The sequence below is a fragment of the Lytechinus variegatus genome, chromosome 8 (assembly GCF_018143015.1).
Source record: "Lytechinus variegatus isolate NC3 chromosome 8, Lvar_3.0, whole genome shotgun sequence".
Lineage (NCBI taxonomy): Eukaryota > Metazoa > Echinodermata > Echinoidea > Temnopleuroida > Toxopneustidae > Lytechinus > Lytechinus variegatus.
This window is the reverse complement of record NC_054747.1, coordinates 41,174,575-41,191,645: the sequence shown is the minus strand read 5'-3', so window position 1 is coordinate 41,191,645 and position 17,071 is coordinate 41,174,575. Positions and strand designations below refer to the sequence as shown.

Genomic DNA, 17,071 nt, shown 5'->3' with positions numbered 1-17,071 from the left:
CTATTGTTGACCTCGTACCATCTAATATCCAAGAACTCCAGGACAATAAAACCTACATTTGTCTGAAAAAAGGCTATAAAAATTGGAAAATTTAGGTATAATTACCTTTTAACTCTACAAATAATGGTTTAAAAGTGCTAATTATAGGAAAAACAAATTGCCTGCCCCCTAAAACATATGAATAGACACCAAAACCAGAGAAAAAGACCACCAAATAAAGAAGTTGTGGCAAAAACTGTGATTTTGGGTGGTTTTGGCGGCCATTTTGGATTTTGGCCCGGCACACTTTTTTCTCGGACCCGAGACAAAAAATATTGTCATTTCATGTTGAGATAAGGTAAAAGGAACACAAAAAAACTGTTCCCACAGTAAAACCAAAAATCACCCATTTATAGCCCACTCCTAATAAAACCAATATTTGTGCTGTAGGTGCCATGTGCAACAGAAAAAAATAGTTTGCATCGTAAGAATTTCAGATATGTACCATAAGCCATGAACATGGCAATGCAGTAAAAACATGTCTTAGAAGTCCTGGCTCAAAGACTATTGTGGTGCAGAGTTAAACGGACACTGGGGTGAGTAAAAACATGTCTTAGAAGTCCTTGCTCAAAGACTATTGTGGTGCAGAGTTAAATGGACACTGGGGTGAGTAAAAACATGTCTTAGAAGTCCTTGCTCAAAGACTATTGTGGTGCACAGTTAAATGGACACTGGGGTTAGTAAAAACATGTCTTAGAAGTCCTTGCTCAAAGACTATTGTGGTGTAGAGTTAAATGGACACTGGAGTGAGTAAAAAAACATGTCTTAGCAGTCCTTGCTCAAAGACTATTGTGGTGCAGAGTTAAATGGACACTGGGGTGAGTAAAAAACATGTCTTAGAAGTCCTTGCTCAAAGACTATTGTGGTGCAGAGTTAAATGGACACTGGGGTGAGTAAAAACATGTCTTAGAAGTCCTTGCTCAAAGACTATTGTGGTGCAGAGTTAAATGGACACTGGAGTGAGTAAAAACATGTCTTAGAAGTCCTTGCTCAAAGACCATTGTGGTGCAGAGTTAAATGGACACTGGGGTGAGTAAAAAACATGTCTTAGAAGTCCTTGCTCAAAGACTATTGTGGTGCAGAGTTAAATGGACACTGGGGTGAGTAAAAACATGTCTTAGAAGTCCTTGCTCAAAGACTATTGTGGTGCAGAGTTAAATGGACACTGGGGTGAGTAAAAGCATGTCTTAGAAGTCCTTGCTCAAAGACTATTGTGGTGCAGAGTTAAATGGACACTGGGGTGAGTCTGATGAAGTAAATGACATTGCAAGATTTGTAGTGGATGGATTAACCGACCAAAAACTTACCCATCCAATTATTTGTCAACCCCTTATGTGCTTTAATATCCCTTTAAATCTCATTTGGCGGAGGAAAAATATAAAACACTGAAAAAACAAGATCCTACAATTGCAATCCATGTTGTCCTTTATATTTGGTTTATATGCTAAAATCATGGAGATCCTGAAAAATCTTTATAGAACAATTCCTTGGAACTTATAGAACAACTGAAAAGGTGAAGTTTGGAGTAAGGGAACCCCATCTTGGGAATCCCTCCAGTGTGAAGTGCGGACCCCCCCCCCCCTCGAGATCAAGAACACCTATTGAAGTAGGTTCATGTACATATATGAAGGGTGAATTTCCAGATGTACCATGTACGGGCATATCTGCAAATTACCTAAATCTTTGTCTTATAAATACACACAGATAAATTCACAAAATTGATATTGGGTTGGCTTTCTCAAGAGCCAACAAACTGAGCAAAGTGATTTTTTTTATAGTTTACTCTGATATCCCACTGACACACAAAATCGTTTGATATCACAAAAAATTAAATACAAACCTTGTTGGCTGCAGGATGGTGTGTCATAAAGATTGGAGCCTTCAGCTTCACCTTCAGTACTGTCTTCAGGTTCTTCCTTTATAAAGCAAGTCAACATCCTTTCTGATGATTGAGGAACCTCCATCCCCTTGTCATCATCTTTGTCTTCTGTCCAGCCTTCTTCTGACCTTCGGTCAACCATGGAATCACCATGACCATGTGTTGATAGTGCTTCCGATCCACCATCTTCAGTCAGTCTTCCTTCAAAATTACTATGCTCTAAGGAAGTCTCAGGAGTTCCTCTTGGTTTCTCTGACTTTTGGAGAGTTGTTTCATTCTCTGTCCTACAGCCTCCTGCCTTGTCTTCCTGCAAAGGGTTCTGTCCTGTCAAAGTGTCCTTCAGGTCTTCTTCCTTGACAATGCTGTATGTCTCATATGTCTCCTCTTTGATTTCCCTGTCTAACGTCACCTCATTTGCCATGGTTCTTGAAAAGAGAACATTATTAATATCATTAAAACATTTCCGTTCAATTTTATTACTTTAGGGGTGTGGCTACTTTTTCTTATCTAGCGAGGCTTTTTTGTGTGGCTCTGTTGGGGGGGGGGGGCAGATTCATCCCCTCGGACCCCTCCCCCTGAGATTTTGGTTAACAGCCATCAAATTGGCATACATTTTAGACTTGGGTGGTAATTTGATTGGATTCTGTACAAACTCATTTTGAAATCATTACCATAACTGGCATTTATCTTTCAATTATTTTGTCAGTATAGCACAAATAGGGAAAATTAATATGGACCCAATAATTTCCCCAAAACAATAAAGAATCAAATGATACTTGTGAATGTACCTTTCTGGTTTTTATTTAAAACCATTTTTTTCTCAAAAAATATTTGGCCATATAATTTGCCATCCGGACAGCAGATAGGTGGGCAAACACTAGGCCTCTACAATCATATAAGAAAAATAATAATGAAGTTCTTGTATAGCACATATCACATTATGTCACTACCGAAGGATTTGGACATTATTACCCTGGCTTTAGCCCCGCAGCCTTTTACAGCGTGGTGTCATTTCAAGGAATAAATTTCTGCCAGGTACCTATACACCTCACCTGGGTTGAGTGCAGCACAATGTGGATGAATTTCTTGCAGAAGGAAATTACGCCATGGCTGGGATTAGAACCAATGACCCTCTGTTTCAAAGTCAGAAGCCTAATCCACTGGGCCACATCACTCCACATCATCCAACTTTCAACCTTGTGTCCTCAAATTAAAATCATCTAAAATAGAATCTCTGGGGCCCATAACACAAAGCTTAGCAATGATCGTAGAATATCTATTCTGCGACTGATTCAATTGACTACAATGTACAATCAATCGTAAAATTCAAGCATACAATTAATCGCTAACCTTTGTGTTACAGGACTCTGATCAATGCGATAACCCAACAATACCTATTCTAAATTATATGACACCTAGATAGATCCTTGGCATTTGATTGGTTGTTTGATATCGATCACTCAGACCATTTTACAATGACGTCATCAACCATGCAATTTAGGATCCATTCATCATGCAATTTTTGATCCATACGATTTTGTTCAATTTGCATGCAGGCATTGTACGTGAAAATCAACAGACTGAGCTTGTACTGCATGATGATATTTTGGTTCCTTCATTCTAGCAACGGATAGAATACTTCGTTCGGTAAAAAATTAAATGAATGATCCATTCAACAAGGCGTAGCCGAGTTGAATGGATCTTTTCATCTTTCCCCTCATGAAGTATTCTGTCCATTGCGGGACTGAAGGAACATTCATTATTTGTAAACTGACTGATGAAATGTTATAATATTGTAGTACTGGTCAGACTGCAGTTGGCTTTCATGTGTGACAAAGGTGCTACTTTGATTGTGTACCTACTTTATATCAACATTGTCAGGTTCACATTCTTCAGTGCTTGGATGACCTGCCTCAGTTAAACTCTCACTGTAAAAGACATCAAAGTAATTTAAAGTAGTAACTATTGTATTTCAATCTGGCTCGATCAGGTACAACTTATACTTTCTTTCATACTTTGTCCCCAAAACACAAATCAAAAGTGCTTGGAATTAATTAGGGATTCTATGGCCCCCATTCTGAACTTGGGGTTAAAATTAAACCCTGGTTTAAAGTTGCAGTTTAACTATGGAGAGCCAATTGGGGCACAAATCTCTATTAGTATATGTTCAATTGATCTCTATTATGATACTCAAACCATTTATAACTGTCTCAGAATCATATCTGAAATATTTTCTTAGAAAGCAAAGGGAAACAAAATAGTGATAAATATAGAATGTAAGCAGTATCTATTGGCTCCCCATAATTTTAGCACAGAGTTAGACCATAGCCTAAGTTATATAATTATATGAGATGAATCAATATTTGCTCATGTGACAATTACGCTTTATTTCATCTATTCTAAGTTGTAGGGTCAGGGTTACAATATGGTTTTATGTAAATTATTATAATTATACATTATTATTATGCAAAATATTTAATGTATTCAATTTTGTGATGATAACACTATGTACTTTGCCATGACATGCAGAAACAAACAAATAAATAATAATAATAAATCCTGGATTTAACAATACAACCTTATCTACACCCAACCCCAAACATAAGGTCCCTACATACATGTACATGTGTAAATATAAAACCATATTGTAACCCTGACCCTACAACTTAGAATAGATGAAATAAAGCGTAATTGTCACATGAGCAAATATTGATTCATCTACATATAATTAGGAAGTAGGAAAATGAAATGTTAATGAAACATGCATTCATGAATTACAATAGATGAGTTGTACATTCAAAAAATCATTGACATGTTTTGAATATTTCAGACTGCAATAATATTTGAAGTTTTGTCATTATTTGATTCACAGAGTCTGTACTTCCAAGACATACTTTTTGACTGAGCAAGAGTCTTTACACTTATTACTCAAGGGGCCTGTTGCATAAAACTTTTTACCTGAGAAAACTCTCGTAAAAACTGAAAACTAAGGTTAGTCTGATTTTTGCCATTGACTTTAACACAGCGCAAAAACTCCCATAAAAACGACCTGAGTTTTCTCAGGTAAAAAGTTTTATGCAACAGGCCCAAGGTTTCAATTTAATTTCTACTGGTTATCAAGAATCCGTAATGTGAATTAAAAAAAATAAAATGTAATAGATTTGTAACTCTCACAAAATCCCATAATAACAATAATAATAATAATAATGACAACAGTAATAATAATGACAATAAAAATAATGTCTTCTTCTGCCCCCCTAAAGGAAAAATCCACCACAACAAAAAGGTGATTTAAATATCAATAGAAAATCAAACAAGCATAACACTGAAAAATTTCATCAAAATCAGATGTATGTAAAATAAGAAAGTTATGACATAAAGTTTCGCTTAATTTCACAAAACAGTTATAATTATATGCACATCCTGGTTGGTATGCGAATGAGGAGACTATGACGTCACCCACTCACTATTTCTTTTGTATTTTATTATATGAAATATTCTGATTTTCTCCTCATTGTCAATTGATACAATGATTAATTCCTCCCTGAACATGTGGAATTAACATTGTTTATTACTGTAAGGTTCAGTCAAGTTGGTCCTTGTCAAATCTATAAGAAATGAAATATTATATAATTCAAACAATAAAAAACAAAAGAAATAGTGACGGACATCATAAACTTTCTCATTTGAGCTGTAAATATCACTGCTTTGTGAAAATTGAGCGAAACTTTAAATGTCATAACTTTCTTATTTTACATCTGATTTTGATGAAATCTTCAGCACTACATGTATGCTAGTTTGATTTTTCTCTATTTATTCAAGTCAGCATTTTCCTGGGGTGGACTTGACCTTTAATAACCCTGCTGTAAATGACCTTTTTTATTTTTAACCAACTCTGGAAAAATTCTGAATATGCTTACCTCGTATGGTCTGTACTCAGTCCCACTGTGTCAGTTTGGTGTCTCCAGCTTGCTGAATCTTTATAGCTGCATGGAAATCAAGGGAGGAAAGTTTCAATTAGGAAGATGTTGTGGCTCAGTGGCTCTGGAAGTTGAACCACAAGGTCTGGGGTTCAAAGCTCATCGCAGCACTTGCGTCCTCTGGCAAAGTATTATCAACATGCCACTATCCATCCTGGGCCCTGTTGCATAAAACTTACTATGATAACTTTTCCATCCAATGGTAATGATGATCAATAGCCAATCAGAATCAAGGTTTCCATGCAAGTTACCATCGCACTGAAGAGTTAGCATGTAACATACTTTTATAAATGCAAGGGGCCTGGGTATCTGCCCTGGAAGAAAAGAATTCTTTAAATACTTTAGGCGCCCGATCATGGTAGCTGTTAGCACTTAAGGTGGGATAATGGTATGCCGTGATTAGACAAATTTTATTGTAAGTGCTATAAATGTTGCATTCTATTCAAGAAAATCATCAAAATATGATGTCAAGTCAGATGTCATTTTTTTATTAAGCAAACTGTACATGGGGGAGTTGAATAAATTGCTAGTATTAATTACCATACTTGTAAACATGAAATTAAAAATTGATAACTTTCCCTAATATTGTCAGATATTAAATGGGGAATAATGTTTTTTTATGAAATCGTGTGGAACAATTTGCCTCACTTGTTTCAGGCAATATTTTTTATTTGACAATCGTCACACATGTTAATGGCAAACTTGGACTTTTCAAATTGTCATAACTTTCTCAAATTCTGTCTAGTCTAATTGGCCAAATTCATTCTATTTTCAAAGGTCAAGTCCACCCCAGAGAATTATTTGAATCAATAGAGAAAAATAAAAAAACATAATATAATAAATAAACATATGATTTCTTTGGTTCAATGGCAACTCACCCTCGATAACCCCCCCCCCCCCCGGCAGGACAATTACCCTACCCCTATCCAAATATCTACACCTCCTAACCCTATTTCGGGGGTAATTGTCCTGTAGGATTGTGCACAGGGTAAACATGACTTTATATGGATTTCTTTTACTAGAACATTTAACAAGTTATAGAAATTAAATTTTCAAGGCAGTGTATACAGCCACACGCGTGTGTCTTTACCATCCAGCCACACGCGTGTGGTTATATCCAGAACACATATCTGTGGATACCGCCACACGCCGCCAGTAATAACAGTAAAACACGTATGTCTGACCGTCTATATCACGATCAAAATAACCTCATTTCTTCATTAAATTCTTACATTCTAAACCCCTTTGATATCCTTAGATCGTTTCAATTTCATTCTCACCGTCTTCTTTCCTTGCTTTTCTTGTCTTGTTACAAAAGGCCGCCTGTTAAATAGCAAATTTCCACACTTTTTCTACTTGTGTTGATTCTACTGAATCTAGGCTATGTGCGCGTACGTACGAAACCCAAACTGTGTATGTCTACTACTGCGCTGCGCTAACGCTGTATGGGTCTGCCACCGCGAAGGAAGCCAGAATCGACACAAGTAGAAAAAGAGAATTTGCTGTTAAACAGACGACCGTTTGTAACAAGACAAGAAAAGCAAGGAGAGAAGACGGTGAGAATGAAATTGAAACGATCTAAGGATATCAAAGGGGTTTAGAATGTAAGAATTTAATGAAGAAATGAGGTTATTTTGATCGTGATATAGACGGTCAGACATACGTGTTTTACTGTTATTACTGGCGGCGTGTGGCGGTATCCACAGATATGTGTTCTGGATATAACCACACGCGTGTGGCTGGATGGTAAAGACACACGCGTGTGGCTGTATACACTGCCTTTCATAATTCAAAATCAAAGAAAGAGAATTAAATAATAATCTTAGGATTTTTAGACAACACACACAAAAAAGACAGATTGATTTCAATTGTCTATTATGAATGATTTCTCAATGATGTCATTAATGCTACTTATTATATTATTGTTTCATTTATAATCATATATAGGCCATATAGGCCTAGCCCTACTTGGCCTAATAATAATATCATTATTATTAATATTTATTCATTCATAATATTTAGTCTAAAAAATTATTACAATTATAACTATCATTATAATTATTATCATTATAATGATATCATGATAATTATTATTGTAATACTAATCATTATTCCTAAAGTTGGAATATTTGGACGTGGAATCTTACCTATCGAGAAGCAGACAAAATACTTCTTCGTACGAACTCAATGAGAGTCTGAGCCGAATCTCTCGGAGACCTTTGATTGTTGTCTCGCTCACTCGTATTCGCCACACGCCCTGGTCACAAACGGCTTCATTTTCTTCCTTCTCCCGAAAGCTATCTGAAAGATCTACCGCCATATTCGATATTCCTATTCTCATTTCCATCATGCACTCGATGTCGCCAAACAAGGGACGAAACCAGCGAGGAAACGCGAATTTCTTGCTATAATATACTCGGCGCCGGTCGCCTTTTTCCCATTTTCATTATATTGCAGCAGATTTGACCTTCATATACTCTTACCGGAGAGGGAGCTATAAAGGGGGCCCATGTTTAAGGCCAAGGGTGGGTTTAAGAATTCATCCAACATAATGTAACTTTCAATTTCGATTCAAAAATGTGTTTTGTTTTTCATTTTTCCTTCACTTGGGACTGGCGGGAGGAAAAAGACACATAGCAGTTATGTAAGTCACGAAAAACTCCTGGAATGTATGAAAATGCTCTCAGAAAGCACCAAACCAAAACATCCATACCGGAATTAAGACACTTCCTGAAAATAATGAAATTGATGGCACCCCCCACCATGAGCATTGAGCGTTTCAAAAAATCTCCAAAGTGTCAAATCTTCTCCTTGTAGTATCTTTAGCCTATTTGAGATCATTAATTTTGTGTGATTCTTTGTTCATTGATTAAAGGGATCCAAGCTTAAAATCTTTATATGTAAATGAATATAGTAAAATACTGAAAATTTCATCAAAATCGGATAACAAATAATTGAATTTTAAAGTTTGTCAATATTTTGTGAAAACAGTTACATGCATTTTGTAATGAATATTCATTAGGTGGGCTGGTGATCAGTGGCAGGCCGTGGGTCACGGCATTGGGGGAACCAGCAACATTTTTAAGTCACTTGGCGCGCCGAAGCGCGCTCATGCTCGCGCATGCTGATGTCAGGTATACTGACCTAATAGACATTTTAAGGACAGTGCCATTAACCAGTTTTGTATCTCGATCACTGATCAAACAATGCAAGCGCGAAGCGCGAGCTGAAGTTTGTTATATTTGGTTCTAAAATGGGACATTATAATTAATTTTTTGTAATCATGATACGTACCTGTCTCGCTAAATAAACAATAGATAGCGTGAATCATTTCAAGGACTATATATTTTAGGAATCCATCAAGAGCGAGTGCAAAGTGCTTGCTGATTTTGTGAGAATTACATATGAAGCACTTGTAGTCATTGTAATAATGAATAACATACGCATCTCTCTAATCAAATATTGCGAGTGCGAGTAGCTGTTAAGGCCTGAATTCAGACCTGAAGAGGCGCATGCTCAGGCTTGTTTGTAGGAATTCACTAAGACCATACGTATTTCACTAACCAAATGATGCGACCGCGAAGCTCGATCGAGTTGAAAATTTTTGATATTCACATAAAAAAGGGAAATTTTAATGACTGAGTTAGGAATTCATGAAGAGCAAACATATCTCACCAATCTTCGTGTTAACATAATATCTGTTTCATTATTTTTTTTAAATATATAGTTATTATATTTTTAACAAGTGAATGATTAAAAAAAAACTGCGATTCCAAATCAGTCGCAGCAGTAGTAATAGAAGTAGTTGTAGCAGCGGCAGAATTATAATTATTAGTAGTAAAGTGGGTTCGAATCATCAACATCATTATTATTGCTATATGTTATCAATTTAGTCATCCTATTGACATTATTATTATTATTATGCCTATTATTATTATCACTATTATTGTTATTATTACTATATCTTTCATATCAATTTGTTGTGTACAAAAAACGCTCCTTTTATAAGGCATAGAAATGGTACGTTTATCGCACAGTCACTAATACGCGCCGCTGTCTTCGCATCGTGCAGGCAGTCTACGTGTATAGTGGCGGGCTGCTACATTGCGGTGCAGGGGTGTTCAACTTACATATCGTGAGCGCACTCAGCTGCGTGTTTTCACTTCTTCTCCTTTCTCTCCTTTTCTTGTCATTTTTCCTCGCATTACTTGTTTTCATAAATTTCCCTCTCACTTTCCTTGTTTTCTCACTCCCTTCAGTTTTGTAACTCTTCTTGATCACTTGCATTCATTGGCACACCCCCCGGTCAAAAATGGTACGGTCCTATCCAACATACACTCAAGTCGTCGCTGTACGAATAAATGAAAACGTGCAAAATTCTTCACGCGCTGCGTTGCCTAGCTATGCGTGTTTACTGTGTACACACAATGCTATCGGCTGAACCCGCCAAACTATAGTGACCAATTATTGCAAAAGCTTTTGCAAATGTGAAAAGTGAGAAGTGACAGAGGTTTTTTTTATCCAATCAAAATCATTCTTAGGTATTGGCAATCTACAGCATTTACTGCAAAATGTCTTTTTTTGATAGGGTCTATTGTGACGTATATATTTTTTTACAACAATGTGAAGTCGCACCAAACGTTTCGTATCCCGCACTTGCCCATTGGCTCATGTACAAATGGATTTCCAAAATCATCAAGAAAGGTTCCAAAAACCTCAAAAGTGACAGAACTTAATTTGACTAAAATTAAATGAAAATCATATCATGTTCAAGGTGAGAATCTGCTCTATTCTATTCTGTTTTGATAGATCACCTTGTTGTCGCGTTTGGGAGATATCTTAGCAAATCCCTCAAAAACGGCGTATTTTCTATTATTCTCCATAGGGAAATAATTTAACACGCTACGCACTGCAAAAAAGGAGCGCAAACAAATTGATATGATCCTTATCATCATCATCATTAGTAGTACAATTCTTATATTCAGAACAGTAGTAGTAGTAGTAGTAATATACTATAGTTAAATGAAGAAGAAATAGTAGTAGGGGGAAGAGGAAACATATTTTTACCACTCGATTATAGCCCCTAAAAAGTGCTTCATTGAGGCAATTTAACAAATATCTTTCGTTTTCGATATTAATACATGGTAGCTAGTATATATGATAGCATGATAACAAAAGTTAACTAGGCATGCGTAAGATCTGTTTTTTGTGCTTTTCATTTACGAACAGAATTATTGACATTAGCCTGCGTTCTTTTAAATATTCTGCGATGTTTGGGGATAATTGTATGAAATTCGACCTAGGCTTTATATTCATGCGCTCAATCGAGACAAAACCCTTTTTTCATCCGTCCGGTACCGCTACATCATAATTCTTGTGTACAATGTGTGTCTACTGAGTGAGGTCAATTCACACCGATGCATAGTCAACTATTAATATTTCTGGTATGTTCTGCGGATCCGTCTTGTACATGTATTTGACAAGGATAATCGTTAGTGTGTCATTCTTTTAAATTGGAACGGGAACTATCATTAAAGAAGCCAACTCCTGCACGGTAATAATTGTCTGCCAATACAGTGTGTGCTAATTTGATCTGCCTCCAGATTCGAACTTACTTCCATATAAAGGTTGTAAATAGCATTGACAACCCCAATCTTTAGTTGAGAACTGTTCAGATCTCGAATGATAAGCCGTCTTGAAACATCTACATAATACCACTTACCTCATTCCCACCCCTTTCTTATCCTAACTACTTTTGATCTGTGACGCCTTCATCGAAATGGCGTCTTCGGAAATCGAGAAAGAGACAGAAATTTCGTATTTGCGGCAAGAGATCTTAACCTACACCCCTGGGAATGCATCCCCGGGTGAGGATGAGAGGGTGGCCTGTCTCTATCCGAAGAAACTTATCATCTACATGATTGACGTCATCACTGGTGGTGTCTCAGATACTGTCCTGGCAAACCTAAGATCTGCACTTCTTGTTGATGGGAATGTAGGTGAAAGCCTCAAGGAACCATTTAATGAAGAAGATCGTGAGATACGTCTTACTGACTTTATATCAGTCATTATGCATCATCATGTTTCAGGTGAGTATACGCATAAGATAAAGAAAAATAAAACAAAAATCAGACGAACAAAATAATGGTTTCTTCGGATAGTAAAAGCTAAAAATTTCCTCGATTCAAAATTATTCAATTATAATTAATTTCAAAGCAATATCAGAGAAAGCATAAAAAGAATGTTTTCAATCACCTTGATTTTTTGATGTACATTCATCTCACTGAGAAATGTTAATGAATGGTCACTGCACAAACACAAACCGAATTGGAAGGTTTTGTTGTCATCTGATACTTGGTGTTATCATTCCTATTATTCCATCTTTAACCAGGAGAAGCTGTTGATCAACTACGAGTGAAAGCGCTTTCTGAGGTAGTTGGATGCTTCCTGGTCGTAATTGGGTAATGTATATACTTTTCATTGTCCATTGTCCATGATCCATCGAAAAGTGTAAAGCAGGTTTCGCAACAATTGCAACAAAACAAACTGATCCGAGTAGTTGTATAATATGTACAAGAATTGACTTCTGAAATAATTACTATTGGCGATTCACTTTTTTTCCCAGAACAGATCAAAATGAATTATAAAGCCTGAGATTAGTTTACATTTTCTATTCCGGTTTTTTGTTGTTGCTTCCAAGAGGTCAATCTTTTGATGAGGGTTATAATGATGATAATGAATGTTCGTTTTGTAATTCTTGGGACGGGGATCGAACCCACGACGCACCCTCGTGACGTCTGGCCCGTTTATGTGGTGACCACGTAAGCTACCACTGAGCAAGACATGAGTTTCTAATATCTCCACTCTTCTGTTGTTTATCCACCAGAGAATCGGGTGTGGCACTTTCTCAGTTTCTAATGTCTGATTGGATATCACCAATATCTGACATTACAGGTGAGTATAAACAATTACACAATAATACGGATATATACATGCAAATTCTTACAATCCACCCGAGTTTGTAAAATAATTATTTAAAGCAAGCGAATAGAATCAGAAACGATATCATTTGGGTTCCGCAGCGAATCGATTGATAGGTTAGGACGTTGTTGTTTTATTAACATAAGTGTTTCTTATCAGGCGCGTACGCAGGATTTTTGAAAGGAGGGGGGGGGGGTTTCGAGCTGATTTTTTTTTAAATCTCCCGCCCAGTCTCTAAAAAGTGATGAGCGGGGGGGGGGGGGGGGGTGATGATTTTTTTTCTTTTTTTTTCAGCGCTGCAAATAAGACAATAACATTTAAGTGGGGATGGGGTATGTAACAGTGCGGTCATGACCCGCGAGCGAGCAGAAATGTTCTCGTTTTTGCGTTGAAAACATAACCTTTTTGTCAATAGTTTGTTGGTATCATAGTCGATGCTACATGTCCTTCGGATCGTAGCACTCATGATATGGCCTTGATCAGAACACTAGAAACTTGAGAAATGTCATGAATAATTACGAGCGAGCGGAGTGAGCGAGCCGAAATTTTCGCGTATTTTCCCGTCAAAACATACATTTCTTGTCAATAGTTTGTTAGTAAATCAAGTATTAGTCGATGCTACATGTCCTTCTATTCGTAACACTCATAATACGGCCTTGAACAGGAGACTAGATACTTATGGAATTTCATAAATTATTACGAGCGAGCGGAGCCGAGCTAACCGACATTTTAGCGTTTTCCGTCATTTTGGTTTTCATATTGGTAAAACATATTTTGTAAGAAAACGTATGTCTTTGTCTTGGTTCACTTGTATTCATAAGTATACATCATGATAATCATGTATTGCCTTGTTAATGGCGATACCGTGATCATGTCGGCGACATGCGGAAATAAAAGATATAATAAAATGGAGCGAGCGAAGCGAGCGGAATTTTTTTCTGTGTTTTTCGTCGGAAACATGAGATTCTGTTCATTATTGCTGTCATATACATTATTGGGTAGGGGAACTGTCCGTAACCAGACCAAGAAGTTATCAGGCGCTTGCCCGATAACTCCTTGACCAGACCGACCTCCGGTGAGACAAGCAAAAAAAAAAAAAAGGGGGGGGGGGTTTGAACCCCCTAACCCCCCTCCCCCCTTGCGTACGCGCCTGACTAATGTTCGAAGACCTGAATGTCACCCTTTCTCATTAAAACAGGCCGGCCTCCTATTATCTTAATGATATGTGACCTGGGAAAACAGCATGCCGACTGGACAAGAAGTCAGCTTAGAGATATTGGGATCATCGATATCTACGAAATGCCATATCCTGGAAACCTGACTCTTGAGGAAGATTTGGAACTCCTCAGAATGCTTCAAAGGTGCTTGGTTGAAAGTGACGAAGGGGTAAAGATAAGGTTTGCCAAGACCATGGAGGAAATGTGCAGAGATCCGGCATTTCGAAGGATCTATGAGCAAGCATTGGAAGGTAGCAAGAGGGCCAAACAGTTGGAGAAACTCATAGAGGAAGAACGAGAGAGAAGATATGGAGGATCTGAAGCAAAGACATGGAGAGGAGATACGAACCAGGAAGAAAGAGAAGCAGATAGGTCACGTCACCAGGAAGACAAACTCGCCATGGAAACAGAATGGAAGGTCGAAAGAGAAGCACTAGAAAAGCGCATACATGCTTTGACTGACGCAGTCAAAATGGCAGAACAGACGGAGGAGAAGCTCAGACAAGAAGTTGTGGAGGTAAAGAACGATAGTGACGAACTGAGGATAAAACATGATGACGAGAAGCGCGCTTTGGAAGCAAAGTTGAATTACGAAGAAGAATCTAATGAAGAAGCGATTAAACAGGCGATCAAAGACAAAGAGTTTACTGAAGAGGCAATGCGACAGAAACTTAACGCACTCTTGACCGAGCGGGAGGAAGAAAAGGCGGCCCATCTCAAGGAGAAACGTTTATTGAAACGACGGGTGAAGAAAGAAGAAACACGCATAGAACAATTGGAGCGGGAAACCCAGAAACTGAGGAATAAGATTCAAATTGAAAGTGAGATGCGATCCATGGAACAGCAAAGAGCGTCAGAGAGATCTGGCTTTTCAAGTTTCGCCATCCGGTTGATTTCAGGATCACAAATGGATCTTACTAAAGGTAACCTTTGTCCCACATTATCAATTGCAAAAAAGCAAAAACAAGTAAAAACTGTGTCATGGCAGTTAAACAAATGAAACCGAATCCAAATCATTTCATTGGAAATAATGAGATATGTTTGGTGGATCTTGATCCTGAGACATAACGCTTTCCATAGGATATCTACAATCACTTTTGCATGATTTAAAGGAGAATTTTCATTTATTTAAGGTAGGGTTTTAGTAATCTTGAATTTGAAAGGACGTTTTACGATCAATATAGCCTTTTAATGTTTGTCATAATTTTTTTTTTATGTTGGCAGGTATTCATGTTGTCGATGATAAGCAAGGTAATGTGCATCTAACAGCAGATTCGACACTCTCGTTAGGGTAAGGTTCTCCGATTATTAATTGGTTGGGCTGTCTATTTTTATGGCGGCAATAACACAAAGGATCGCATAATTTTAAGACATGAATGCATGGTATAGTGAAAGAGGGAAATTGCTCGAGGAATCATTAGTAATTTGATGTAGAATGAGATCTTATACGCATCGCCATGTTCGTTCTTGAGATGACCCACAAAGTTATGACGAATAGTATTTTCCAAAATAAAATACCCCTAGACCTAGTTCCTCATTTCGTAGATACATGGCTTACATTAGGTATCTTTGCACACCAAGTTCAAAATTGATTTAAAACCTCAAACATCCAAGTTACCTAATGAGCAAGGTTGGTATTGCATAGCCCTGAGGGACGCCATGCAGTAGTCTGGATGATAATCCATGAGAAAAAAAACATTAAAACAATAAAGTGAATCGAATTAAAATATTTCATTCATAATTCTGCCAGCTAGGTCGAAGTCACCACCAGCTCGTGACGAGTTTACGGACATCCTAAAGCAGATAGCAGACGATCTTTTCGATGAAGCTCAGATTGACAGCCTTGGCGGCCAGCTTGGGATCATCCAGGGAGACATTGAGAGAGCCATCAAGACCAACATGAGGTTTCACAAGATTACCAGTGATGGGACGTATGAGATGCTGAAGGAATGGAGAAAGGGCGTGTCTAGGGAAGGTGAAAGGATTGAACTCAGGAGGGCGCTGTTGGCTGCCAAGCTAGTCGACCTTGCTGATCGATATCTACCACAAGGTATGAATGAGAACATTTTTTTCTGCATTGATGACAAGAATAAGATCTCATCTTTATAGGTTTTAAGTTTGCGCGACAATCAATGAACTTAAAGTATTTTTATGATGTTGTTGACTAAGTCATGTACAAATGTTGCGAATGAAGAAATAAATGTACCATGAACCAACCATGATGATATTTGACAGAAATGAAATAAAATAAAATAAATGGGCCTTTATTCATATACTGTATGCCTACAGCCAACTCAAAAGTGCGTATTAAAATGTTCTAATTGGTCAGAATTGAATGCCATAAGTGTGGTAATCCGAGTGTTATGATTCATTCATCAATACCATTTCGTCTTAATTATTCTGTTACGCCTCGAAGTTTGTTTGATCAATAAAACTTGATAGGTAATTTCAGTCATCTAATTGATCGAAAACATATCAAAACATAACATTGAAAATGAAACTCTCCCTGTTTTCCTCCAATTTGACAATGTTCTAGAGGTGGAAGAAGCCTTGGAAACCCCTGACCTTACAAACAAGACTGAGGAGAAAGACACCAACATAGAATGTGAGGAGGATAGAGAGGTTCCAAAAGAGGGCATCAGCAAAGATGAGGGAAGGGCTAACCAGTCTTACGATCAAAACGAAATCGAACAATTAGCGACGGTTGAATCCAACCAAAACGAAGACGCAGACTCTGACGTATCTGACGATGTCGCTAAACAGGAAGAGCTAGAGCGAAGGGCACTGATGTTTATCCAAGAAGATGGCAATACCAATGGTTTGGAAATGGGGAAAGCTGGAGTAAATTTCAACATTGGTGACATCGAAGGAACTGACAACCCACCGTCTGATGCAGCGATCGTTACTGAGAATGAGTTACAGCTGGTAGTAGATAAGAGTGGAGATGGTGCAAATGACGTCATAATACAAGATAT

The 17,071-nt window shown here is 37.5% G+C and overlaps 2 protein-coding genes across 2 annotated transcripts in view; one reads left to right on the top strand and one right to left on the bottom strand.

Moving 5' to 3' along the window:
• Nucleotides 1-1,811: 1,811 nt before the first annotated feature.
• LOC121419748 lies at nt 1,812-8,342 on the bottom strand. The gene is made up of 4 exons (XM_041614204.1): nt 8,046-8,342; nt 5,839-5,904; nt 3,781-3,846; nt 1,812-2,343 (listed from the first exon to the last, which is right to left on the bottom strand). The coding sequence occupies exons 1-4, from the start codon at nt 8,246-8,248 to the stop codon at nt 1,812-1,814; spliced, it is 867 nt and encodes a 288-aa protein (XP_041470138.1). The 5' UTR covers nt 8,249-8,342.
• Nucleotides 8,343-11,289: 2,947 nt separating this feature from the next.
• Nucleotides 11,290-17,071, top strand: part of LOC121419747 (trichohyalin-like) — a 5,975-nt gene continuing 193 nt past the window's right edge. The window contains exons 1-7 of the mRNA XM_041614203.1: nt 11,290-11,987; nt 12,290-12,359; nt 12,785-12,852; nt 14,078-15,019; nt 15,321-15,387; nt 15,851-16,146; nt 16,633-17,071. The exon at nt 16,633-17,071 is cut by the window's right edge and continues 193 nt beyond it. Coding sequence (XP_041470137.1) covers nt 11,678-11,987; nt 12,290-12,359; nt 12,785-12,852; nt 14,078-15,019; nt 15,321-15,387; nt 15,851-16,146; nt 16,633-17,071 — 2,192 coding nt within the window. The 5' untranslated portion in view covers nt 11,290-11,677. The remainder of the gene's footprint in view (nt 11,988-12,289; nt 12,360-12,784; nt 12,853-14,077; nt 15,020-15,320; nt 15,388-15,850; nt 16,147-16,632) is intronic.